The sequence below is a fragment of the Tauraco erythrolophus genome, chromosome 7 (genome assembly GCF_009769465.1).
Source record: "Tauraco erythrolophus isolate bTauEry1 chromosome 7, bTauEry1.pri, whole genome shotgun sequence".
Classification (NCBI taxonomy): domain Eukaryota; kingdom Metazoa; phylum Chordata; class Aves; order Musophagiformes; family Musophagidae; genus Tauraco; species Tauraco erythrolophus.
In genome coordinates, this window is record NC_141471.1 from 11,980,342 (window position 1) to 12,008,160 (window position 27,819).

The following is a 27,819-nucleotide window of genomic DNA, read 5'->3' on the forward strand; positions in this document are numbered from 1 at the left end:
TGACTTTGATGTTGTAGTAAAGCGTTTAAAGTTCTATGTAAAATTAGATTTAAAACAAGGTTAAATCTAGAACTGTGAAGTATTTTTTCATGAAGCTACCATCAGGACTGAAACCACGCAGCTTTGTAAGGTACTGCATCAGTAAGGGTGGGTTTTCTGAGTGCAAGTTAATTCTTTCATGTACAGTAAGTGATGAGTCTGTGTTGCAGGTAAAGACTGAGATAGGTGGGGAGGTTATGGGAGAGGGACAAACACCACGCAGAGCTGGTGTGCCTGCACCGAACCAGTTTTGCGTGAACGGGAGGAGCGTTTGCCACCTCTGAAAGCCAATGGTGACTGAAGCTGGAGGAGTAACTGCAGTTCTAGTTCTAACCTGCTATCTGTGATAACCTAAAACAGCACCAGCAGGGAGGGTTACCTCTTACAACTTTTAATGTTTCAGATATGTAGAAAATAATGAGCATCAGACTGAAATTTTGTCCTGAGTTCATGTCAGTTATGCTACTGTCATCCTTTGCTTAGGAAGCCATTTTCTCTTCAGAAGCTGATAGACAAAAATTTTGTACCTGTTCAAGGCAAAATATATTGTCAGATGTGAAATACTCCCTTTTTGTCCCTAGTTGGTCAAGGAACAAGGTAGGAATTACCTGGAGGTTAGTAAAATTACACGTTATAAATGTGTTGCCTGAACAATACACTTAAAATGCACAATTTTAAACTGGAATCCAATGAAATATGCATGTTAAAACCAAATGAAAACCCCAAAAGGTAAGGGGGAAGAATCCCTAATTATTTTTTTAAACTACTTTTAAATACAACAGGATAAGAAGAGTGTTCAGATGTCAACTTTAGCATATTGAAGCACTGTGTAAATCCATATTGTTTCATCCATTTTGTGTAATAAATTCAGTATTAAAAACATACCATAATGCTGCAAAGAAGGTCAATGTCAAGAAAAACCTTAATGTCAAAACTTCTAAGGGATTTTGAAGAACTGCTTAGCAAAACTTTGCTCTCAGCTTCCTTATGCACATTATTTCTACCTCAGGATATGCTGTGGCAGCTTTTTCTCCAAGCTGGTCATTTGAGCTAGAAAAGTAGAACTTTGTTTAAAAAAGAGTATGCCCTGCCCTGCCCTGCCCTGCCCACCCCCCCACCCCGCTTCAGTGGCGTTCATAGGCATGTTGTTGTTTAAGTGTAGTAATGACAGAGATTATTCTCCATGTGTCTTCAAGTCTGGAAAGAAAACAACAGTCCAAGGTTTTAGGTTAGGTTTTTAATCGTAATCTTCTCCTTAAGATAATCTTTTATTTAAAAAGTATTTTAAGTATTGCCAGAGTACTCTAATGTGTTACTTGGGTAATGTGGCTGATGGCGCTGAATTCAAGAGAGCTGTTCCATTGCGTCGCTGTTCCCTCACCCACTATTATTTGCCTCAAGACAATGCATCAGTTCAGGTCAACGTACAACAAACTTGGCTTCAAAACCTTTTAAGTGTTGAACCACCAGAGACGCTGGCACATAGAAGCCCTCAGTACTGCAATTGCAACTGGTGTGAGGAGAAACATGTTAACCACTGGAAAAATGTAGTCCTGCCTTGAAACCCGACACAGACTAGTTACAACCATGGTTTACATGCCAGGAGAAGTGGCATGAACAACATCCTATTTCATCAAGACACCTCTAGGAGAAGTTAATTTGAGAAATCTAGATTGAGTAGTCTGATAACAGAAGAAATCACAATTCAGCTTTTTTGGTGAAAAAAACAAAACACAAATCCCAAAATCTTTAATTCAAATTGAGATACCCTTGATTATTTGTCATATTAAAAAAGCTTTCCATTTTACTCTTTGTTACTAGCAATTGACTGTTAATTGCTCAGCAATTTAGCTGATCAGCTCTTGCACCCTGGTACAATTTCGATTCACTGAAATTAAGACTTGGTGTAAGCCTAATACATCGTCTAGAATTTTGGTGTCGAAAGGGTTTGAGTTTTCTGAGAATGACTACTACAGAGATGTTGCAGGAAAAAGCTTGTATCAAGATGCCTTTGTTTTCTGGAAGATGGAGAAGAGTCTGAACTGAACTGAATGCATATCCCTTCTCCAAAGATGGTCTACTTACCGTATCAGGTAAGTACCATTTACATTTGGTGTAATTAATCCTTTTTTATTTTTAAGAGATGTCCAGTACTCAGCCATCAACTAACCAGAAAAGGGTGACAGGAAAAAAAAAACCAAACCAAGTCCTCCATGCTTTTTATCTAAAGCTATGACATATATTGCAGCACTTAAAAGTGAAACTCAGTCCACATAGATTATCCAATTACTTAAGCTTTTATGTGTTTGGTTTATTATACAGTACAGTAGCTGAAGAGATTTGCTTTCTGCAGTTAAAGTCATCCTGATTACTTTGAATTACTTGTTCTTTTCTTCAGACAACTCGTCTTCTCAACATCAATGCAGAATTCAAATTGTTTTGTAATCACCACTTAGAAGGCATAGTCACATAAAATTGGGAAAGCACCAGTTCTACCAAACGAGCTGGACAGGAGATGCCTGAACTCCCACGCAGCCGACATAGTTACACAAGGGAGTAACAGTAAACTGGGCACACACAGGCTGAGGATCTTTCCCGTCACAGCAGGTAATGGAGAAAGATGAACCCAGGGAGGTTCTGATCTCACCATTAGCCAATTTACATGAGATTAAGCTCAATGCGCCCAAGAAGAGCAGGGCTGGAGGGAAGAGGAGGTGAAGAGAGAAGAAAAAACATTGGCTATAAGCATCTCTGTATGAAGTTAACTGTTACGCTTCAGGTGGATCGCCTTTCTGCACTCAAGTCACGAGTTACCACAGCATTAATGAGACAGCCCATCACTGCTAGCCTTCAGCACCCTTTACCCCAGCTATTTACATTCTGTATATTTTTTCATGATCAACAAATTTCTTCAAGTTAGATAAGTTATCCCACCACTTAAAAAGAAAGGTCTCCGCGATTAGCTTAAACCATGGAGTAATCTTCACTTCATTCTTGGAGGCTTTGTCCAAGAGCTGTTTCAGTTCTTTCTGTGTCACGTAGCAGTAGCTTTGGATCTCGTTAGGGTCCGGATTCAGCGTTACATCCTTCTGTACAAATAAGATATAGTCTATCTCATGTTCACCCCAGATCCCATCAGACTTGGCCTTGTAGTGAATTCGTGTCAGATAGGAGATTTCTTCTGGAGTTACCTACAACCAAAACACTGGTCAGAACCGATGCCAAACCAGAGTAACTGTACTGCTAGGTGTTACAGAGGAATTATCTGCTATTATCCTCTTCCTTAAAAATTATTTTTCCCCCAAGTGTATAATTGCAATGTACTTCTTCACAAAGAATTACTATAAAATAAAAATTTTATTGCACTTTGATAACATGAATGGCACAGCATTCCTCTAGTCAGACTCACCCTGTAATATTTTGAGTGGATTTCTTGTATAGATAAGTTTTAAAGAACGTTTACCAGCCCTTAATGCACACTTACCTGCACCTGCCCCTCACCTCCCAAAAGACCTGACAGCTGCTTAGAGCTCAGCACCGAACCGCATTCTGACAGACCACGAGTAACCCTGAACTACCAGGGATCTGTGCAAGTTGCAGACCAGGTAATTGGCTCTGGGGACAACTTCACCAGTGTGACATTTACTCTTTGGCTCGTATTTAGTTTGAGCAGTGGAATACTCTGAAACACCATTTAGTGATAACAGCTTTTGAGACTCTGGAACACAGATGAACACGTCTCACACTCACTAAGTTTTCTACATCTCTTAAGTTAAATTCATCTTTAGGTTTCAGGCTGACCCTGTCTGCCAGATGCAGTTAGCCTGTAAATGGACAAACACTGGCAAGAATTCCCGTTTCTCCTTCCTTCCTTTACCTGCTCCATGGGAATTCCTAACTCTGCTTTCAGTCGTCTCTGTGCTGCTCTCCGAACACCGATGGCATTACTTTCTTCCAGTTCTAGTGGATGGCTTAGAGGATGACTGCAACAAGTGTTGGTAAAACAATCTGCAAGAAGTTTGTATCAATACATTTTTGACACGTATAAAGAATTGTAAAAAAAAAAACCAAAAAAAATCATAAAAAACCCACCACTGAGAAACCCCAGAGAGGTAGGACAGTTATTCAACATATCACAGCTTTGTTTCCCTTATTAGAGGGAAAAAAGGGTCAAAAAGGAAGAAGTATATTTCCACTTCTTAATTTTCTTTCCATGTTTTGCACCAAGATTTACTAAGTACTCTGTTGCGCATTAGTGTTTGATGCACATGAACACGTGCATTCTCATATTCAAGACAGCATCTACTTAGGGAGCCAGCTTGAAAAAGAGCTTTTTTTATCCCACAAACACTAAGTAGAATTACTTTTGGGAGTTTATATCCAACAGAATATTGGAAATACACCCAGAGCTTCAAGATCACATAACAGTAAGTAGAAGTAAATAAGCAGTTTATGCTTGTGCTTAAAGAACAGACCCTCTATACTTTCTACTTCAAGCATGTTTAAAATTACTTATCAGTCATGTAGAATAACTCTGGCCAGCCTTTTATCACTAAGAGTCTAGCTCAAAAGCATCTAAAATAGAATGAGCTTACCTACAAACTACACTTGAGCATTTTGATGAGTTTGAGTGGTCAAGGAAAAAAAAAATCCCTAAAGATTCCCTTGGAAGTTAAAAAAGGTCTTTATTCCCTGAGTTGAAGAGGCTTAGAAACACTTGAATTTGTTTTCCATCTGAAATTCTGAAACAGACAGCTTTATGCGTCCTCCAACATGTCTCCTGTAAGCTGTTTTTCTTTCATTTCACTTCTTATTTTTATGTCTCTCCCATTTGCAATTGACAGTAATAGTAAAATCATGCACTAGATACTCTGGCCACAGTGTCTCACTTTCTCTATAGCTAAAAAAAGAGTTTGTTAAGACATCCTGGGCTGTATCAAAAGAAGCGTGGCCAGCAGGTCAAGGGAAGTGATTCTGCCCCTCTACTCAGCTCTCGTGAGACCCCACCTGGAATACTGTGTTCAGCTCTGGAGTCCCCAACACAAGAAGGACATGGAGCTACTGGAACGAGTCCAGAGGAGAGCCACGAAGATGATCTGAGGGCTGGAGCACCTCTGCTATGAAGATAGGCTGAGAGAGTTGGGGCTGTTCAGCCTGGAGAAGAGAAGGCTCCGGGGTGATCTTATAGCAGCTTTCCAGTACCTAAAGGGGGCCTACAGGAAAGCTGGAGAGGGACTTTTTACAAGGCCATGGAGTGATAGGACAAGGGACAATGGATTTAAACTGAAAGAGGGCAGATTTAGGATAGATATAAGAAAGAAATTCTTTACAATGAGGGTGGTGAGGTACTGGAACAGGTTGCCCAGAGAAGTTGTGGATGCCCCATCCCTGGAAGTGTTCAAGGCCAGGCTGGATGGGGCTTTGGGCAACCTGGTGTAGTGGAGGATTTCCCTGCCCATGGCAGGGGGGTTGGAACTAGATGATCTTTGAGGTCCCTTCCAACCCTAACCATTCTGTGATTCTATACACAGAAAAAGGTCCACAGATCTCACTGGAACACCATGCAACTACTTCCAGGCAATAGGGCTCCACAATACATCAACTACGTGTCTTTGCCAAGGGAATGAGAACACTCTCCACACCTGCCAGAGCAATCATTTCGACCCCACTATGTAGGTCTTGCAACAGAGAAAGTAAACAATGCACACTCTGCACTTGTACAAACAGGATCAAACAACTCAGGGAACAATCATTTCCCAAGAGAAAGCATAACAATTAGCCAGTGTTCCCATCATCTTACTTCATCCACAAATAACTACATCTCAAACTCTTAACAGTGTCTCCTCTCTGAAGAAGTAAATTCGAAAACCTCAGAATGAGTTACACTGCAAAATGAGACTGGCACATTTTAAAAATATTTGTTTAAATAAAGCATTTTTATAAATACAATGTATTTCAGTACTAACCTGGAAATGTAATTTTTGCATTTGACCTCTGCTGCAGCAACAGTTTATTTTCTGTATTAAATAAGAAAACACTGAAAGCTCGGTGCAGTAAACCTAAAAACAAAGCAGAACAAAAAACCACACAGAGGTCTTTAAGAGGAAAAAAAACCCCAACACATGAAGAAAGAGTTTAAGGGCTTAGAACGCCCTCATTTTTGGGTAACCTGAATTTAAAATTCCTACACATTAAAAAGCAAGGATTTGATGAAAACCTCACAGATACTATTTAGGTTTCTCTGCCAGCTTATACAAAACATTATGGAATTAGGAAAGTGCTAAGAAGAACCACGTAACAGAAGAGTTCTCCTACACTCGGCCAGTTCACCATTCTGCAGATGCACATTGCAGCAAGCTTCTAAGGAGGACTCAGCATCCATAAATTTACTATAAAAAAGAGAGAACTCGAAAGCCCCTAAAAAACTGGATGAAATTTCAAGAAGCTTCAGGAATTGTAAAAGTACAAACTTCCTCAAAAACAGTACAATTGCTACCTGCTGCAACTGTTGAGTTTGTTACTCCTCACTCTTCAGGAGCATGCTTCCCTCGAGTATGGAAAAGGAGGACACAAACTACTGTGAGAGATTCATGAATCTGATCAACCTCAAATAAAATCCACAATCAATTAGAATGACAACAATTAAAAAACCACTTTGCTATTAGCAGTATTTGAAGTAGAACTCTGTGTGAACTACTTAAAAATCAAGGTCTCTTCTACTTGACACAAACTCAGCAAAGAAGCAGGTGGCATTCTTTAGAAAAAGCTACATAGACTCAGGTATCTGTAATAGAAAAATAATACTATTTTATCATCAAAATGTGATTCAAAATTATTTATCAATACATACAGCTTATATCCACAATCACACATTTCTCTCCTTCACTTCTGCCTCCAATTGTGTGTTCCTCCATACTGCAGTATTTTTAAAATTAGCTGTTGTACGCTGGGGGAGGAGGGGGGTGTGGGGAAGTACTTGCTCTGGTTTGACCAACACCCACCTGAGCTTAAGGCTGTAATTTAATCATGACTAGATTTCTGAAAATATTTAATCAACTTAATGGTTCAATTAGAAGGTAAGCAAGCTGTACCTTTATCAATGTTTTCATTCAAGTGACAGTTTTTCTTGGTATCTGCTCCAATCTTATTATCGTTTTCATCGATAAGGATGCACATCTCTGCTAAGAGCTGCACCTGCTGCTCATCCAGGTGATCGGTGCTTACTTCAGGCATCGTGATGGTAGCACACGTTCTACTGAAAAAGACCACACAAAGAAGAGTCATTCAGTTACAGTAACATCTATAAGGTTCTGGGGAGAGCGTGAGAAATAATCAAATGGGTAGGTCTCCAACACAGTGTAAACTGTGCACCAATCATGTTTTGGGGATTTTGCACGCTCTTGGATTTCTGAAACTTCCTACCCACAATACCAAATATTGTGACGCAGTGTGTAGGTGCTTAAAAGAGTTTTTTTTGTTTCACTGAAACTCCATGCAGCAGCTGCTGCAGGACAGACATACCAAGTGTTAACATTTTGATGAGCTGGTAGTATAAGAAATCCAATTCCAAATCCACCCAGAACAAATTTCGCCTCCCCTAACGCCACGGTGTCTGCATGTTCCGCACACCAACGCTGGGTTACATTTACAATGCCGGACACCGTGTGCACGTCAATTCTCCCCCCTCCTCCCATCACTAAGTAACAAGGATCCCCGACCAGGACACGCAGTCCAAGGCACTTCCAAGTCAACACCCAAACCCCGCGGTGGGTATGCTCCAGTCAGCTCCCGCGCTCCCACAGCCCGCTCCCTCCGCAGCCCTCTCTCCCGCCGGGCCCGCTCCCTCAGCGGCCGCCCCCACTTCCCCTCTCCACAGCCCCGTCCCTCCGGAGTCCCCTTCCCCTCCGTTCCGCCCCGTCACCTCTGGGCTCGGGCCTTCCCCTCGCACAAGGCGGCTGCGGACTGCGGCTGGCGGCAGCCCCACGCGCGACGGCGGCAGCAGCAGCGACGCCCCTGAGGGTCGGCGGCTCCGCAGGGGCCCACGGCCACGGCCCGGCGCAGCACGCGCCACATCGCCCGTCACCGCGCGTCCGCCAATGGCAGCGCCCCCTAACACCTACGTCACCGCATCGCCCGATCGCTCCACCGCGGCGCGGACTGCCCAGGAGGAGGGACTAACAGTGACAGAGGGGAAAGGCGTCGGGTGCAGCCAACCGCAACACAGCTCTTTGAAGACACTGACCAATGCGAAGAGGGGGTAAAGGCCAGCTAGCCAATGGGAGCAGGGAAGGCGGGTCAGGCCGCGGCCGCGCCCAGCGGGGCGCAGCGGTTTCCGGCAGGGCGGGTGGCCGGCCGGTGTGCCGGTGCCGGGTAGCCGCGGGTGGGCTGTGGGCTGAGCGGCAGCTGGCGGCAGCGGCGCTAGCGGCGCTGGGGCGGGCCGGTCCCGAGCCGGGCTCCGACGGCGAGGCGCGGCTCCGGGACGCCGTCCGTCGCCAAGGCGGCGCTAGGGCCCGTTGGCTGCGGGGATGTGCCGGGGCACGCAGCCGCGCGGCGAAGCCTGGCGCAGGCAGACGGGCAGGTTCGCCGGGCTGGGCCGGGGCTGGGCGTTGATCGGCGCGGTACAGGCCGGGCAGGGCACAGCACCGCACCGCGGGAGAGCAGCCTCCAGGCCTTCCTCTGCGGAGCGAACTGCCGTGCAGCGTCCTGCTGCGGTGACCTGCAGAGACGAAAGGCGCCCGTATCTTCCCTTGGTAATCGGGAGGTTTGAGTATTTCCAACATGAAGCGCTGCTTCTTGTCTTTTCACTCATTCATGAAAACCGAGGGACTGCACTGAAGCGCCATCTCCTACAAATGCTGCCGTGTTTGTGGCAAGCAATTCCAGGATTGAATATCTGACCAGTTCTGGGAACGTTCTTTCAGGCAGATGCCATAACCACGAGACTGTAGAGTCGCAGGGCTTTTTGGCAGTCTCTGGCACATTTAATCTTGGACCTTTTTTTTTTGCTCCATACTAGCATCCCTTGAATGCTAGTGAAGCTAGGTGAAGCGTGTGCCGTGCAGATCACAGCCTGTGGCACTTGCAGAGGTGGGAATACTGGCCAGTTTTTTTGCCTCCTTCACTGATAGCTCCAGTTTGTATAATACAGTAACTGTGTTGGTCAAGCTCAAATCGCCTAACTCATTAACTGAAGTCTCGAACTGCTCAGTACTAGTTCTAGACACGTGCCCTTACCCAGTCCAAAGGCAGAGAAACTTTGATATCAGCCTCTGTAGAAACTTAACACCACCATAGCTGAGTACCTTCTGAACAAGACTTCTTTCACTGGTTTATTGCCTGTCCAGTTTTGGATTTATGGTTAGATTCCATAGAAGGCCTAGAAATTATGTTTCACATGTTACCTTGGAGGTGATGCTCTTTCTGGTTGCCTGGCAGCTCACATTCCAGGGTTTCAGTCTGGTTTGTTTTGATTTTTTCCTGTGGACAGGACAGATGGCCTTTTCATTGAGAGATATCATTAGCAGGACAAAACGTTCAAACTGACAGTTAATATCATACAAGGGGGTATCTTACAGGGGTTCCCCTGTGCGGAGCTTGATGAAGGGAGAGAAACGGCAGGAGGTGGTTTGAGCAGAAGCCGCTTGAAACCAGCAGAGAACATCAAAAGTAAATAAAAAATGTAAAAAATTGTTAAGAATATGCCAGCTGCTGCGTATCTCTTTAATGATAGAAAACACAACATAATATTGTATTATTAATTAATATATTACAAATGTAATATTCATTAACACAAGAACATTAATAATAATAAACCCCACACAGCCGCTTGCTTGCCTTGCCCCACCCCCAGGGGATGGGGAAGAGAATTAAAGGGAAAAAAGGAAAGAGACCTGAGGGTTGAGATAAGAACAATTTAATACTACTACTACTATATTAATATGTACATATGTATAATTATAATAATATCTACAAACAAGTGATGCACAGTGTAATTGCTCACCACACAATGACCAAGATTCGTCCCATCTCAGACTAACAATCCCAAAACATAAGTTCCGACACCGCAATCCTGGATGAGCGAAAGGCCAGGAAGAGAGTGAGAAAGAGCAGTCCAAGAGTCAGAGTGAGAGCCCCTGGAAGAGCCAAAAGCCCTTCTTTCCGGTCAACCTTCATTTTATACTGGGCATGACATTGCATGATATGGAATACTAATTGGCCAATCTGGCCCTCAATCCTATGTCTCAGTTCAAATCATCAGGGGAGTTGTGGACCCTCTGTCCCGGCCATGCTCCCCCCCAGCCTCTTGTGCTCCTGCACACTGGCAAAAACACGGCAGCTGGAAAGTCCTTGAGGTCTCAGTGCCAACTATAAACATCAGTGCACTGTCAACGTTCTTGTAACAAATCCCAGACTGAAAACAAAACACAGAGCTCTTCCAGTTGCTAAAAAGGAGAACTAACTGTCCCAGCTGAAACCAGGATAATTACTTTTTATCCTGAGTCACTGTTTAGCATGAAAACACAGCAACTGGAGATCAAGCTTTGCAGAAATACTGAGAACATCCTTCATGATATCGATCACTTGCTAATGTCATTATTCCAAATGAAAAAAATCCATCAAATTTTTCGTCTATCATTCTCCTAATGTAACCAAATACAAGCTGCGCAAATCTGTGAAAAATACTCCAACTACTGAGGCAGATGTACAAACCAGCATCACATAAAAAGACAACAGAATGAACAACCAACCCTCCTGAGAGTGAAGCTCTGTTAGATCAGAAGCTTCTTCCCTAAAAACCAGAGATGGGGTCTGTGCGTGGAGGATAGCTGACATATGACATACGCCAAGGAGCAGTGACATTCACGCAACACAGTGGAGGGATACTGGAAAAGTATCCCTATAGATTATGGGGGAAAAAAAAATATTTTTTTCCTGGTAGTAACTATTGAGAACTTCTATACAGGCACTTTAGAACCTGACTGTCAGAAACAACTACAGTTCCTGTCTTGGGGAGACAAACAAAGTGCTTCCCCTGGAGCAGTGTTTGTGAGCACCACGTCTGACAAGTCAGTGCATAATGAGAGGTAAAAAGGCAGCCAAAAAGGGTGAGAGAGCCAAAATAACCCTTCCTCACACAACAGACAAGGGGGAGACCTCCCAAGCCTTTAACCAAAGGCACTTTCAAGATAAGGTGTTTTATGTGACCTGTATCATCCTTCCTCTTGCTCCTCTCCATACTTGCCCTGTACCTTCAAACAAGCTCTCTGTGTTGAAAATAAAATATGTTTTGTATTGGTATGGATTTCAGTGAAACCTCAGAACTTTTACTCCACCCCACATAAACAGAAGCGTGCCTGACGTGACTTATACATTCTTTTGAGATCTAATTTATGCATATCTTGAAGTCTGCTGACTGTTTCCAAACACTCTGCTAACAAGGGAAAAGCAGTTTCTTGTCACCACTGGGAAGTCTCTCATTTCACCTCAAAGTCCAACCAGCTGCAAATCACTGACAGAATTTTGCTGTCTGCTAATACAAGCGGAAATGCAACCCTCACCAAACTGGAGGAAAATACCTTAATTCTCCAGTAAGTAAACTTATGTGAAGTTGAATGAAGGATGAAGTAAATGCTAAACAAACTTCAGGATGAAGTAAATGCTAAACAAACCTGGGATTTGACCCCACCCTAGAATGCATAAACTCTTGAGACCACCTTCTCCTCAGTTTTCAGCTTTGCCAAGGAAAATTAGTTTTTTCCCACCCTTCACATGCAACCTGCCCTTTTTAAGCTTCCTGTTCACTTGTTCTAATGTTTAAGACCTCCAGCTCACCCTTCTCACTATAGAGTTATTTTTATTTTTGGTCTCCCTGAAGAATCCTTCTTGGAAGTCTGTTCCTGCCCTGGAGTCACAGCTCTTCAGAAAACATTTGTCTAAGAGATACACTTATGTGCCGAGCAAACAACAACCTGGGTTTTATCTGAATTGGGAGGTAAATACCTCCCAGTCCTACCTAATCTGCTGTTGTTCGCTTGACTCCTCTTTCTTAAAAGGCCTATTTCAGGAACGTGGGTTGGTTTCAGCTCGCTTCAGAGAAGACAGATGGCTTTGTAGTAAAAATGTAATACATGTATGCTAAATATATAAGTAGGATGTTGTCTTTGCATTTAGTTTTGCTATCTCAAGTATGATGGAAAGAGTGTTATGATGGATGGCTTCCAAATGTTTTTGTACAGCATACAGTGATGATTAATGATATAGGAAACTGCTTTTTTCGGAAGGAGATATTAGGAGGTTTCCTATAAAAAGGAAGAAATAACCCTTGAGTGCTTTTCTCCTCCAGAGTTATTTTTCTTTTTTCTTTCTTTTGGTTTGAGATCTGGACAGGAGGCTCTGCCTTTTCCTGCTACTTTTACAGGTTTGGAAAATCTTGATTTGGGAGATTCAACTATTAAATCTGTTGTGTTGCTGGTTTCCTAAGCATTGTATCTTGTCTTCTCAAGTCCAGCCACAGGCACAGAAGTAGGTCTGGAAGGTCTTGTCTAGGACAACCTAACTTTTGTCACTGTTTACTGTAATGCCTATTAAAAAAGCTTCTTAGTTGTTGATAAGATGCTAACTAGTACTGCCCCTCTGTTTCCCTAGGCTCCTGTATTGCTATCTGTCTCTTGTTTTAAAACAAGTAGTTTGTGAAAAGCAGGTGCAGGCTTTTGTTCTGTATTCATTCCTATACATTACACAGTGCCTGCGACTCTTGTAGTGCCATGACAAAACCAAACCAGGAACAGGGCTAGAGTAACAACAGGCCACTTGCCTTTCTTTTCTCATGAAAAAGCAACTACATCCATACACAGTCTGTTAATTTTCAGGTCAGAGTCAGCCCATAACAAGAAAAAACTCTTTAAGCCCCTGTCTTTCCTTATTGCAGTATTTCATAATTATTCTTCAGGAAAAAAAGGGTCATCTCTGTGTTTCCGCTGTGGCTGGAGAGTGAGCTGCTCCAGTGGGTAAGAAAATTGCCAGTGTTTTCCCAGGGAACTCTCAAATGTGGATTCTTGTGCTCTTGCTTTTCCTTGATTCTTATGGCTAAAGCTTCTTATGGTACAGAAGAATTATATTAGGATAAAGTAATTTTGGTAGGAATAATGAGGTTTAAATGTTTAGTTAGGAATGGAATAGCTGAGGACTGGAGTTGTGACTTGACTAAGATGGCTGAGATAACTGCAACTGCACCAACTCTGAAGAGAATTTAAAGTGACAAACAGTGGTGTTTGGTCAGGTAGTGTTCAGGCTTCCTCCCAGGCAACTGTGTTCCACCTCCTGTCTATCTTCTTTTGCCTGTTCTGTCTCTTCTTTTCCTCCCCTTAAAGCCATTTAGCTATTCATTTGCTCCCTTCCTTTCTCCTTTTGGTGGCTTCGAAGAAGGGAAAAAGCTAAAATTATGGGGAGGTCTCAACCAATTAGGCTGGTTATCTTGTAGAATGACCTCGAGTGATAAAAAAAGATTCTAGTAAATAGGTAAAACACACTACTTTTAACTGTGTTAATACAGCTGCCATTAAGACACGACTGTACACAAGGAGGTAGAAAGGAAAACGAAGACAAAAGAGAACGGCAGGCATACTTGTAGCTGGAAGCACATGAAAAGAAAATGTAATATTTTCGGCTCTCACTCTGAGGCACATATTCTTGTGGCCTTTTCACAGACCTCTTCTGAGGCAGCTAGATAATCTGCAGGAAGAGAGAAAATAATTAGGCAAAGGCCTCTTTTGATTTTCACTATCTGCCACAATGAATTTGAGGTGAAGGTTTCTTCCAAGTGTTAGTCGGCAAAGGAATTAATCACATTTCAATTATGTGTTGTAAGCTTCAAAGCGAACAGCCTACTTGCAGAATGTAGTGGCTAGCTTTCATTCACTCTTTCTGTCCCATCGTCTGCAGATGCAGTAGAAAAAAAGTCCAGATTCGGTATTTTCCAGCCGTTCAGTATTAAAAAAATAAGGAATTCCAATGGTGTTTCAGGAAAGTTTCATCTCCCTTGTCAGTCCCCTGACAAGGGGCAATTCGTTAGAATGAAACAGAACTCAGCTGTTTAAATACCAGCGTTACGCGAACACCCGGAGATGCGGCGTTGGAAGGCAACCACCAAAGCACAGGGTGCGGGTAGTGCAGCCATTTCCCCCCGTTCTTCGCCGCCGGACGGGCCCGCTGCCGCACTGGTGATTTTGTTTATGTGGCGGGTCCGCAATCGTTACCACACCTCCGGTCAAACCGAGCACGGCCAAGGCTGCCCGCACACACCGGGAAGCTCAGGTACCGATCTACCAGGGCGTACGGTGCCCACCCCAGCCCTACTCCGACGGCGTTTCCGCGCTTCCGGGCAGCAGCCGCCGCAGGCAGCGGCCAGCGGGTGGGAGGCTCGGCTGGCGGCGGGGAGCTGCCGCCCGCTGCCCTGCCCGTCGCCATGGCGGCGAGCGGGGGCCGCGCACCGCTTCCGCCCGCTGCCGGATGTCGCCGCGAGGGCTCCTCACCGGAGAGGCGCGGCGCCGGGCTCGTCGCTGCCGCCGTTGTCCCTCCCGCCCTCGCCTTCCTCCTCCTCCTTCCCCCCGCCGTCTGCGGCCCTACCCCTTCCCGCCCGCCGCCTCGGCTGTGGCTGACAGGTGAGTGCGGGGGGCCGCGGCGCCCCGCTCCCCTCAGCGGGGCGCAGACCCTCCGCCATTTTCCCGCCTGGCGAGACCCCCGGCGGCGGCGGCTCCCTCGAGGGCGCGGCGTGGGGGGAGCCGCGGGGAAGGGCAGGGCCGGGCCGGGGGACCGGGCCGGGGGTGTCGGTGTCGGGGGAAGCGCGGGTCGCGCGGGCGGCGGGCTCTACCTGCGCGGTGCCGCCGCCCCGTCAGGCCTGTGGCGCACAGCAGGGCTCCTGCCTTGGCACCCCCGCCGAGCCCCTCCTATTCCAGATTATTTCCGCGAGAAATGACTTGCACATTCATTCTCAAATACCGAAATAACCGAAAACAAGCCCTTCTTCCTCTTCTCTTACGTGTTTTTGATTTTTTTTTCAAGATTTTTTTTTTTTTTTTAACACTTTCATTCCGAGGCTGTAGGGCTGGTTCCAGGTCTGCGGATGGTGCAGCCGAGGGTGCTTGCTGAGGAGACTGCTCGCTAACTTTGTGTGCTACTGCATTTCCTAAGGACAAGTCAAGAGTAGTACCTCATTAGTTTCTGGGTTGAGTTCAGATCTTCTGACACATGTGCCAGTGGAGTAAAAATGAAACACCCGAATTCCTTGAAGTGAGGCACAACTGCGTGAGGAAGGGAAGTGCTGTTTGTGGTGGGATGGGGTAGATGGGGCCTTCAGCAGCGGGAGGATGACTTGGAACCATCTGAAATGGGTAAAAGTTACGTCTCTAAAGAGCTATGTGCAATATTTCTCTCTTTTTGCTGAGCTAAGAATGGTGAAAACAAATTTGAGGGAAGAATTGATATGCTTACTGTATTCAGAGGTTGAGATTGTGCTTATGCAAAGATGAGGAAAACTTCTTCAAGTTAAGCCTTGAACTGTTGTTCAAGGACATCTCGGTGTTGACGATAAGAGAGAAACTCCTATATGTGTTTTTATCCCTCTTGTTACATCTTCCAGCTCATCAAAGTTTGTTTTGTTACAGCATTTTAAAGTATGCTTTCTATAACAGTAATTCATGGAAGATTTACGTAAAGAACTGGTGGAACAGCTTCTTTGAAGTGATTCAGTATCATTGAATACACCTTGAAATTATACAAACGTCTATTGTTCAGGCACTCATTTTGCAACATCACAAGCAGTATGATTCTCCTTAAGCAAATTCTGAAACTGTTTTCCAAGCCAGCCTGATGTTGGCATTTCTTATGTGTTATTTTTGAAAGCAAGCTGGTAACCTAAAGAATCCTCAAGTATGTTTTCTAATGAGTAGTTTACTTTAGATAAGATCTTGTGTTTGCGTTTGTCAGCCCTAACGTGTCTTCTTGTAATAGCTTTAAGTGTAGCTTTGTGTCTTGTGGACTTGGGTGATTATTTTAAGAAAAGGTGCCTGCACCAAACATTAGAATGTAATGCAGAGGCCATTGTGATGGTTTTTTGGTTTTTTTTTTTGTTTTTTTTTTTTTTGTTTTTTTTTTATGCCAGTTGTTATTGTGTGCATTTGTCCCTACACTAGGTTTGTCATGTTAAATCTAAAGGTAACTCTAAGAGGAGATTGTCTTTCTAGTGTGGACATGCCCTTCTACCATGTTTCTTAGGACTTGTTTAAAGGATGCAGTCTCTTGTATGGATTGAAACGCTTGAGAGTGTTGATACAGTCATGGGACAAATAGTGTGAGTGTGGTGGTAGTGACTTAAAAGAAGAGCTTACTTCTACAAAATCCAGAAGCTGCAAGCCGGACTAGTATGCATCAAGTAAGGAAAAGTTAAGCGGTATTGCATTTTATACGTTTGAGATGAGATCGGGATTGTTTTCTGTCATGAAGTTTTTAAGTCTTGGAGCTAAGACTAGTAGCTTGTCTTGTGAGGTGAGGTGTCCAGGATGAGGGACATGTTCCCAAGGCCACTGCTTCAAACCTCTGTGGGGAGGGTTTGTTAGAACTCCACAGGTGATCACGGAGCAATAGGCAGGAATCAGGATGGTCTCCTGGAAAGCCAGAGTGATTTGTTATTCACTCATCCTCGAGTAGTATCTGCTGACTATTTTGAGACTGTCTCAGTGTTTCAGGGTGGTAGGACTGGGTGCTTGCCATGGTGTTACGCCTGCTGTTGGAAGATTTGGTAGTTCTCTGTGGTAGGCCATATGAGGAAATGCTTCAAGAATGTGCGGTACAAAGATTATTTGTTGGTGCTTCAGAATTGCTAAATGTATTATAGTTAGTGTCAAAGTTACTTGCTTTTGTTGATGTCTTAAACAGTAAAAGATTCTAATTCATTAGCAATGATATGAGAGGTCACTGTGCCTACATAAAAGCGTAATAGCAATTTACCTAGTACATTGGTAATAAGTTTCCAAATGTTGTTTGTTTAGAGGCTAGCACAGTAAGGTTCTGGCCTCAACACAGTACAGTGCTTCCTTAAATAAATACCTGGTTAAACTGCCTTTGCTCTTGAACTTCCTTAGGATTCCTCACCCTCAGGTCTTGTATTTGCATACTTGTGCGTGCATGTAGACTTCCTCTAGGCTATTAGGGATTTGCTATTACAGGAATGGGAGCTAAAATGTCTGTGAAAGAGCAAAGGAAATAGAATAGCTTTCAAATATATTTTAAGATTTAATCAGAAGTAAATAATTTAGCAGGACCTGATGCTGTCTCTTGATTAACTGACTTTATTTAAGAGTTCAATACCTATTAATAAAACAAGGTACAATATATACTCGTAGGTAACTAGCTAGTGTTAAATGTAAGATTATATTATACCCCGTACCATTTAAACTAGTTGAAATAGTGAGCAGACTCAGCGAGCATAGATGGCACAGATCTCAAAGGAAAGGTGTGTGCTTTCAGGACATCAGCAATTTCACTTAACAGGTCTCGGTCTGATGATTATTAGTGGACCTAAGCAGATTTCTTCTATGTTCTAAATAAAAAAAAATCCAAGTTTGATAATTATCGTTGTTTAATATTACTTAAAATAGTTAAATAATATTAGTTAAAGTCTGTATGGTTGAGAGTATTACTTTTTGCTTTAGTAGACTGGCAGACTAGGTCCACTCTGCATTTGTGATGCTGCATTTGCTGGTGGAATTAGCAAGATCAAAGCTTGTTAGCAGCAAAACTGGGCTGGCTTATGCTTGGATGCTGGTGGTAGAAGCTTGCGCAGAGTAGGTACTTACTAACGTGTTAAAGCTTTTATCATTCATTTCCAGCTATATAACATACTTAAAATTCATTAGTGCAGCTTCTTTACTATGCTTTCTGTTGAAGGGAAGTTGTTGCCTTCTCAGTGGTGGATGCTTTCTCGTTTTACATTTCGAGGAACATCCAGTTTTGTTTGGAAGTATGCTGCACGAAGATTAGAAAAAAAAAATTAATGTTGTAATGCTTGAGTGGATTTCATAAGGTTTGAGCACACTTATCAGTGGTTCTAATATCATCTGTGATGATCTGGAATGGTTTTGTTTCCTAAATATTTATATTCAGCAAAACAACTAGTCTTACAAAGAAGTCAGTTTAGCCTCATCTTTCTCAGGTGTGCTGTATTCTTGGAGCTTGCACTGAGTTAGTGACACTTGAATGTATAGCATCCCTGAAACAAATTCTTCACTGAAGACCTCGAAATGGAAGTTTTACTCCTTTAAATTTGATTTCTTCGCATATTAATAAAGATTGTAGTGGTGTATGTTGATACTTAAATTCCCTTAACTCATGAGTAATGCTGTCAAACCAAGTTCCATGTAATTAAGAACTTAATAACTGTAATCATTCTCTTCTACTTCCTCTTTGCCTCCCTGCTTTGTGGAAAAAAAAACCAAAACATGTTAATTGGCATCTTTGTATCTTAAGGTTTTAATGTTGCACAGGACAATAATTACTATTGTAAAAAGCCTTTGTTTCTTATGTAGTAGACACTGAAATTTTGTTGTAAACCATGTTTGAAAAATGAGAGACCTGAGACTGTCTGAGAGATTTAAAAGCACACACATACATAGTCAAATTGTTTCTGTGGTTCTTTGTGTGGTTGGTTGGGGTTTTTTTTGGTTGGTTGGTTTTGTTTAGTTTTTGTGTTTGTTTTTTTTTTTTTTTGACACAGTCCTTTAATCGTAAGTATTACTATTGCTAAACTCTAAACAAAATGGAGCAGGGAGATCTTGAGTAAGATGTTGCTGAAACATCCTGATGCTTTCCCTTTATAAATTTGTGTGTTGTCTTGAATGAACAAAAAAGGAAATGCAGTACTGTAGCCATTTTGTCTGTGCTCTGACACTTCTTAAAACAGATTTGCTCCCTGTCTTCAGCAGCATGCATACGCCAGGAATTCTTTCCTTTCAGCAGTCTGCTTGTTCTGTGTTCAAGAGCAGAAGAAGTAGACAAGCAGAATGAGTTGATTGCTGCAGTAAATTTTTAAGTCTAGTAAGACCAGTGTGTGCACTTCTGTTTGGTGCCATTTCTCTGTTGTAGCTGAATAAAACAGTAATTGGTTACACATCTGCTCTTTACTGTTACTCCGATGAAATATTTCCTGTGACTGAATACTTGGTAACATCTGTTACAGAAAGGTAGGTGTCAGAACTTTAATTTAACACACTGTAAAATATGCTGTGAGTTTAATTAAACAGCAGAACTGAAATACCGAAGTACCTTTGCATTCAGAAAGCAGTAATCACCTATGGTCTAGATGTTTTCTAGGACATCTTTTCCTCCCTTACTTCTGCTGATTGACTTTGTCAAAAATTCATTTGGTACGGTTCTCTTGAGGCTTTGACAGATCATTGTATGAAGAACACTATGCAAACGTAGCATTTCCTGAAATGATTGAGCAGAATAGCTTGATATGTCTCAAACTGACTTTTTAATAATATGGTACTTGTGGACTGGCACTCTTTATGAATATAGTTTAGTGATACAACACTCTTCCCCCTCCTTTTTTTATTTCTTTTTATTGGAAGATACTTTTGTTCAGCTTTTCTTACTCGAGTGCTAATTTTTAGCTTTTGTGAATTCAGCTTCATTTGGTTCAGAAAATGAGTCTCAAACTTGGTGATTTTTCATCCTACTTGTAGTATTACTAAGTAGAAGGAAAGTGAATTTATGCTTTCAGAACCCATTTGTAACACTCGAAGTTATGATTAACTACATCTGACTAACAATATATAATAGGTTGTTTTGAAGCCTATTTTTCTTACTTCGTTGGACTGGAATTTGGTTCTTGGCCTTGACTCATGTTGATGTTTTCCTTCCCCCCCCCTTTCCTCTTGCTCGGTGTGTTCTAACGACAAAAGTTTCAAAAATATGAAAGACTTTGGTTTGTATACTACTGACTGTTTCACTAATCAATATTTAATATGGTTTTCATAGGATATGTAACATGACACTGATATTCTGGACAGGTAATTTTCATTGTTTGAAAACCTTACGTAATAAGGGGAATCAGGTAACTGCTAGAAATGAGCACCTTATTTATTTATTTTTTAGCATCATATTGCCAAGGATATGTTTTGTGAAACCTACTCTTGGAAAACCTATAGCTTCTTACTGTTGCAATTAGCGTCAAAATAGTTCTGAAATTGTCAAAGTGAAGTTAATATTTAAAGGGACACTGTCACTTTTAAAAACTGAGTTTCCATCCTGGTTCTGAAAACTTTAATTATTGCTCCCTTACTGAAAGTTTGTAAGGCTGTTTGGTGGAATTCGGAACAATATTAAAGGCAGTGAAGCTAGTACCCTTCGCGTCTCCTTCCTGTCCTCTGTATGCACATGCCTGCTTGTTGCCTCTTTGGTTTCAGCTTTGCTGTGGCTGTGTGCACCCTCTTGCAGAGCCTGGGGAAGAGTGTGCATGCTTGCTCTCTCCAGAGCAGTGCATGAGTGACGTGGTCATGCTGGTGCATGAGGAGAGTGCAAGTACTGGCAGTGACACTGGCTGCAGGTGAAGTGCTGCTACCCAATAAATATAATAGTGGAGATGTTTCTTACCTAATCTTTTCTGTTTGCTTATGAGCTGTGAAAGTAGAAACTTTTGTGTAGTTAATGTGAGAATTTGATGATGTGAAGATACAATCTCATGCATCTGACTGTGTCCCTTTAAATTCTATGTGCTAGAATGTATAACTGCCAAAATCTGTATGTACTGATATTGCAGTTGATTCACCTAAGGGCAGGGATACCATCCAGAGGGACTTTAAAAGGCTTGAGGAGTGGGTCCATGTGAACCTCATGAAGTTCAGCAAGGCCGAGTGCAAGGTCCTGCAACTTGGCTTGGGGCAATCTCCAGTATCAGTACAGACTGGAAGATGAACATATTGAGAACAGCCCTACAGAGAGGACTTAGAGATACTGATAGGTGAAAAAACGGACATGAGACAGCGATGTGCACTTGCAGCCCGGAAAGCCAGTTGGAGCCAGTAGTCCAAGAAAGACACGGACCTGTTAGAGCAGGTCCAGAGGAGGGCCACGAAAATGACCAGAGGGCTGGAGCACCTCTCCTATGAAGAAAGTCAGAGAGTTGGGGTTGTTTAGCCTGGAAAAGAGGAGTCTGTAGGGACACCTTATTGTGGCATTTCAGTGCTTAAAGGGGGCTTATAAGAAAGATGGAGAGACTTGTTACCAGGGCCTGTAGTGACAGAACAAGGAGTAACGGCTTTGAACTAAAAGAAGGTAGATTTAGACTAGATACAAGGAAGAAATTCTTCACTGTGAGGGTGATGAAGCACTGGAACTGGTTGCCCGGAGAGGTGGTAGATGCCCCATCGCAGGAAACATTCAAGGTCAAGCTGGATGGGGCTCTGAGCAACCTGATGTAGTGGAAGATGTCCATCCTCACTGCGGGGGACTTGGACTAGATGACATTTAAAGGCTCCTTCCAACCCAAACTGTCCTATGATTCTATGAAGCAATCCAGAAAGGATATTTCTTGGTAAAGTGCTCTTTAAAGCAAAGTTGCTTGGCAGCAGAGGGCAAACAGAAGTTAACATAGTTAAAACAATGCCTGGTAAGGCATATATCATATTAACGTCTCTGGGTGTAGCTACGGCTCAGGAGCCATATCTGGCAGGAATTAGAAATTAGATGTGTTTTTTTTTTTTCCACAAAGCTTAAGTGAAATGATGTTCAGTGATTTATGTGATTATATGTAACTGTGTATGTATAGCTATAAAACTTTAACACATCTGTGTGTGTGCACACAGAGTTTGGTTCTTTGGACCTTAAAAAGTAGTCCTGAACAGTGCAGAAGCTGGTAAACTGAAAGCCATTGAACGAGTGGTTCCTGAGGGAGATAGGAAGGAGAGTGGAAGAGAGGAGAATACATATATATGTGTCTGGGATCTGATCATGTTTTAAAAAGAAAAAGAAATATGATGAGCACTGAAAACCTGTTCCTGGCAGTAACTTGCTTATGGGATGGGCTGTCTTAAATTTCAGTCCTATCTTTCTATGGTAGAGGAATCTAGCCACAGTGAAAACAGAAATCTAGTCAGATAAGAGACTACCCAAAGGTAATTCTTTCTCTTTTTTCTTCTTTAATTTGTGAATATAGCTAATTAGTTACTACTGATTAATCACACATAAAAAGCTCTAATGGGATTAGGTGCAGGGTAGAACTGTGCAGAGTCCAGAGGAAATGAAAAAAAAAAAATCCTTTCAGTGCAGTACAAGATACTGGTGCAACCCGAATTTTATTTTAGATTCACTGTGGAATTGGTGTCAGGTTACTGGAACTCGAGTGTTCCAGAAGCTAATTAAAATGCCAAGGTTTTTAATGACAAAATGGGAGAATGGATGGGCATCAAAACCGTAGCTAAATCTAGTCTCATTTTGATATAAATTGATATATCTTTATGTATTTGTGATATAAAAAACAAAGCAAATTTAAAATTGTTTTTATTCATGGCTCATACTGTGTTTTCAGTAAGGTCTGCTTCTCCTTGGCTTTATGATGCGTTAAAAAGCTGAAAATACCATGTCAAAACCGCTTAACTGGTTAATGCCTGGTTTTGTTAATAAGGATGGTGCTCATTCCTAGCTTGAGATCCAGTGTGTTGATGGATCTTAAATTGGAAGTGGCCCTGGGTTTGGTTTAAATTTTGTCTGATCAGCTTATTTAAAAGGAAGCTCAGTTGCCTTGTTAGCTTTGCCAGCTCTGCTCTCCTATTTCTCTGCAGACTATTGCAGCTATTTTAAGTTGTAATTGTTGTTTCAGAAATCATTTATGCTGGAGAATGAATTTTTGTTTTCAATGTTCATGATTGAAAAATTTTAAGTAATCAATCCTAAAACGTTTGAAATGTTTAACAACTGGTACCTTATGAAACTAAAAATAATTTCTGTTGACTATCAGGTTTAAATTAAGAAAAATAATCCAGTAACTATAAGTTTGTAAAAAAATAATATTTTGATAGTAAAGAACATATTCTTCACGTTTATGCAAGAAATCAAACATAATTTGGTTTTTCTTAAACAGGGGAAAGCAGTAGATCATGCATGGTAATATTAATTGGTGATACTGTCAGGTGTTTTTAGGAATATTAAAATACATATTTGGCTTTTACAAACTGACTAATATTAACAACAACAACCTGATAAGCCAGGTGCACTTTCACTCTTCTTGTAAGTTCATGGGCACTTTTACTATAAAGAAAGGGGGACCGTGAGCTGTCAAAAATGGTGGAAAGCAGTTTTCAGAACTTCTGTCATTAAAATTAATTTCTGCTTATGTGTAAACAAGCACATTTATTAAATTTTGTATACTAACACTCAGTGTTGCATACTACATTTTTAACCTGACAGTGTCCCTGAATTATCATGTCTGTTTGCTTTCATTTTCCAGCTGGGTTTTAATTTTGCATGTGTTTCAGTGAAATATAGTATGCATAATAGTTATTTCTGGAAGCATTTTGGGGCTGTCTCTGCTAGTGTTCTCCAAAATGAGCAAGGCAGTGGAATTTATTTTCCTTTTGTGGCAGTTTGTTAGCTAATGAATAAGCAATGCAGAAGTGATTCCACTTTATTTACATATATGCATACGTGTTTTTAAACTTAATGGTGTTTGAAGAATAGCTCTAAGTAATAGGGATCCCTTCCTTTTAATGACAACCCAAACAACTCCAAAACTTAGTAGACCTAAGTATTTCTGTTTTGAGAAAAAACTTGTAAACTCTGGTTGGTTTGACAGAGCAATTTGTAATGTGTAACGCTTTTCCTTAGTTTACCATAGGAGCCTCTGTGAAGCTGGTTTTTTGAAGTAATGCCAATAGAAAGTGGAAGTTGTGCATCCGCTCGCCAAGCAAAGCAGAAGCGTAAATCGCACAGTCTTTCAATCCGGAGAACCAACAGTTCTGAGCAGGAGCGGGCAGGACTGCAGAGAGACATGTTGGAAGGGCAGGTAAGGTAATACACTGCTGCTTGGGTGACTTCTGTAACTTCTTTGAGGAGTGTTTGCTATGCAAAGAAACTAAATAAACTGAAGTAATGAAATGTGTCCAGTAAAGCTGCAGGAACAGCAGTCTTTCTTGCTTTCAAGTGCTGACTGTCTTTGGAGACTATTGACGTGGCTGTTGACAGTGTTTTGGGTTGAGTTCATAGAATCATAGAATGGCATAGGCTGGAAGGGACCTCAGAGATCATCTAATCCAACCTCCCTGTCATGAGCGGGGATGCCTCTCAACTAGATCAGGCTACTCAAGGCTCTGTCCAGCCTGGCCTTGAACACCTCCAGAGAGGGGGCATCCACCACTTCTCTGGGCAATTTATTCCAAAGTCTTACAACCGTCATACTGAAGAATTTCTTCCTAAGATCTAATCTAAATCTGTTCTCCTTCAACTTAAACCCATTTCCCCTTGTCCTATCAGTGGACACTCTTGTAAAAAGTCCCTCCCCAGCCTTCCTGTAGGTTCCCTTCAGGTATTGGAAGGCAGCTATTAGGTCCCCCCGAAGTCTTCTCTTTTCAAGGCTGAACAATCCCAGCTCCCGCAACCTGTCCTCATAGCAGAGGTGCTCCAGCCCCTGGATCATCTTTGTGGCCCTCCTCTGAACACGTTCCAACAAATCTGTCTCTCTTATGGTGGGGACACCAGAACTGGACACAGTATTCGAGGTGGGGTCTCACAAGAGCAGAGTAGAGGGGGAGAATCACCTCTCTTGACCTGCTGACCATGCTTCTCTTGATACATCCCAGGATGCGGTTGGCCTTCTGGGCCGCACGAGCGCACTGCCGGCTCATAGATGATTTCATAGATGATTTCATAGATGATTTCATAGATGATTTCATAGATGATTTCATAGATGATTTCATAGATGATTTCATAGATGATTTCATAGATGATTTCATAGATGATTTCATAGATGATTTCATAGATGATTTCATAGATGATTTCATAGATGATTTCATAGATGATTTCATAGATGATTTCATAGATGATTTCATAGATTTCTAGGTTGGAAGAGACCTTAGAGATCATTGAGTCCAACTGTCCCTAATCCCCATTAAACCATATCCCTAAGTAGATCATCCACCCTATTCTTAAACACATCCAGGGATGGGGACTCAACCACCTCCCTGGGCAGCCTATTCCAGCAGCCTATTCATGTTGAGCTTCTCATCTATAAACACCCCCAAATCCTTCTCTTCAGGGCTACTCTCAACCCACTCTGTGCCCAGTTTGTATTTGTGCCTAGGATTGGCCCGACCCAGGTGAAGGACCTTGCATTTTGACTTGTTGAAGCTCAGGCAGTTTGCACTGGCCCAATTCTCAAGCCTATCAAGATCCCTCTGGATGGCATCTCTTCCCTCAAGTGAGTCCACGGCACCACACAACTTGGTGTCATCGGCAAACTTACTGAGGGTGCACTGAATGCCGTCATCCATGTTGTTGACAAAGATGTTGAACAGCACTGGACCCAGAACAGACCCCTGAGGGACACCGCTTGACACTGGTCTCCACGTAGACATCGCACCATTGACCACAACTCTTTGAGTGCGACCATCCAGCCAGTTCTTTATCCACTGAGGGGTCCATCTGTCAAATCCATGTCTCACCATTTTAGAGACAAGGATGTCATGTGGGACAGTGTCAAATGCCTTGCACAAGTCCAGGAAAACGACATCCGTTGCTTTACCCACGTCAACCAGCGCTGTAGCTTTGGTAGAAGGCCACTAAATTAGTCAGGCACGACTTGCCCCTAATGAAGCCATGTTGGCTGTCACCAACCACTTGGTTATTTTTTCTGTGCCTTAGTACAGCTCCCAGGAGAATCTGTTCCATGATTTTACCTGGCACAGAGGTAAGGCTGACTGGTCTGTAGTTTCCTGGGTTGTCCTTGGTCCCTTTTTTAAAGATGGGGGTTATGTTCGCCCTTTTCCAATCTGTAGGAACCTCACCAGACTGCCAGGACCTCTCAAATATGATGGCTAGTGGCCTAGCAACTTCAGCTGCCAGTTCCTTCAGGACCCGTGGATGTATCTCATCAGGTCCCATGGACTTGTGCACCTTCAGGTTCTCTAGGTGTTCCCGGACCTGATCTACTCCTACCCTGGGTGGTTCTTCAGTCTCCCAGACCCAGCCAACATCCTCTGTGATTTGGGTGGTGTGGTTCAAGTGGTTGCCAGTGAAGACTGAGGCAAAAAAGTTGTTGAAAATTTCAACCTTCTCCATGTCCTCAGCAACCAGGTCACCCGTATCTTTCCGGAGAGGCCCCACATTCTCTCTCGTTTTTCTTTTTTCTCTCACATACCCGTAAAATCCTTTTCTGTTATTTCTAATATCGCTGGCCAGATTTGACTCTGTCAGGGCCTTAGCTTTTTTAACCTGGTCTCTGAGTATATGAGCAACTTCCTTGTACTCATCCCAGGCTACCAGTCCCTGCTTCCATGCTTTGTGTAATCCCCTTTTGTATTTGATTTTAGCCAGGAGTTCTTTGTTTATCCATATAGGTCTCCTGGTGTTTTTGCCTGATTTCTTCCTTTTAGGGATGCATTGCCTTTGAACTTGGAGGAGATGATCCTTGAAAGTCAACCAGCAATCTTGGGCTCCCAGTCCTTCCAGGGCTTTATCCCATGGCACACTACCAAGGAGGTTCCTGAAGCAGTGAAAGTCAGCTCTTCTGAAATCGAGGGTTTCAAGCTTGCAGAGCTTCCTCCTCTTAGCTGCCCTTAAGATCTCAAACTCCACCATCTCATGGTCACTGCAGCCAAGGCTACCCACAAATTCAACATTACCTACCAGCCCTTCCCTATTGACGAGAACGAGGTCTAACATGGCACCTCTCCTTGTTGGTTCCTCTGTCACTTGGATAAGGAAATTATCATTAATGCATTCCAGGAATGCCCTGTTCAGACCTGTGGAGCTTTTTGTTGGCCTTTGTGTATTCTTACATGAATGATAAAACCATGACGAAATACAAAGACAGCCTCTTCATTTTGCTGCACCTCCCTCCCTCCTGCTTCTTAAAGTTGAAGATTGATTCTTTGTTTCATGAATTTGAATTTGGAATAGTCCCAGGAATACTAATAAACCTAAGTATTTGTTGTTACGACTCTGATAGGGAAGGTATTAGTGGGGAGTCATTCTGCATTCCTTTCCATAAAGTAAACAATTATTGCCTGCCTGACAGAGGCTTGAGCTAACTTAAATTTTTGTTTGTTTTTTGTTTGTTTTTTTTTTTTTTAATTTACTCAAATGAAGATGTGATCCTCTGTGTATTAATCTTAAGGGAAAGAACAACAACCACAAACTGCTGCAGTTTTCTTAATCACGTCAGTCTATGTAGTGGACATAATCTGAAGCCACTTGGAGTGCTTCACCTAACAATTGTTGAGATTAACTGTAGGTAAGCTCCTGTAGGAAGTGTTTGAAGTAGTGCTGCCAGAGATAAGCAGATAGCAGTTTGAAAACTGTTTACTGTCAAATGGAATATGCCGTGTTAATGTGGGCCTGGCAAAGATGATGCAAAACTTGATTTTTATCAGAGAGGTGGTTTGAAATAATAGAAACTTCACTTTCTGGTCTCTGCAGGTACTCTGAAGGGAAAACCTTGTGTGTTTTCTAAGTGTTGTAATAGATTATTTTTTTTTTAAATTGAATCTATTATCAGTTAATTACAACATTAAT

The 27,819-nt window shown here is 42.5% G+C and overlaps 2 protein-coding genes across 4 annotated transcripts in view; one reads left to right on the forward strand and one right to left on the reverse strand.

The window, feature by feature from the left end:
- Positions 1–1,898: 1,898 nt before the first annotated feature.
- On the reverse strand, positions 1,899–8,112 carry IDI1 (isopentenyl-diphosphate delta isomerase 1). The gene is made up of 5 exons (XM_086614610.1): positions 7,961–8,112; positions 7,131–7,294; positions 6,006–6,098; positions 3,917–4,047; positions 1,899–3,230 (listed from the first exon to the last, which is right to left on the reverse strand). The coding sequence occupies exons 1-5, from the start codon at positions 8,110–8,112 to the stop codon at positions 2,913–2,915; spliced, it is 858 nt and encodes a 285-aa protein (XP_086470736.1). The 3' UTR covers positions 1,899–2,912.
- Positions 8,113–14,599: 6,487 nt separating this feature from the next.
- WDR37 (WD repeat domain 37) overlaps positions 14,600–27,819 on the forward strand; it is a 49,907-nt gene continuing 36,687 nt past the window's right edge. For all 3 annotated transcript variants that reach the window (XM_086614772.1, XM_086614770.1, XM_086614771.1), the window contains exons 1-2: positions 14,600–14,699; positions 23,917–24,094. In XM_086614772.1, coding sequence (XP_086470898.1) covers positions 23,957–24,094 — 138 coding nt within the window. In that variant the 5' untranslated portion in view covers positions 14,600–14,699; positions 23,917–23,956. The remainder of the gene's footprint in view (positions 14,700–23,916; positions 24,095–27,819) is intronic.

Coding starts and splice junctions, on each gene's coding strand:
- IDI1 (XM_086614610.1), bottom strand. CDS start 8,112: ATGTGGCGCGTGCTGCGCCGGGCCGTGGCCGTGGGCCCCTGCGGAGCC. Junction 4,048..6,005: donor TGCAAAAATTACATTTCCAG/GTTAGTACTGAA, acceptor AACTTCTTGCAG/ATTGTTTTACCAACACTTGT. Junction 3,231..3,916: donor TAGGAATTCCCATGGAGCAG/GTAAAGGAAGGA, acceptor TTTTGGTTGTAG/GTAACTCCAGAAGAAATCTC.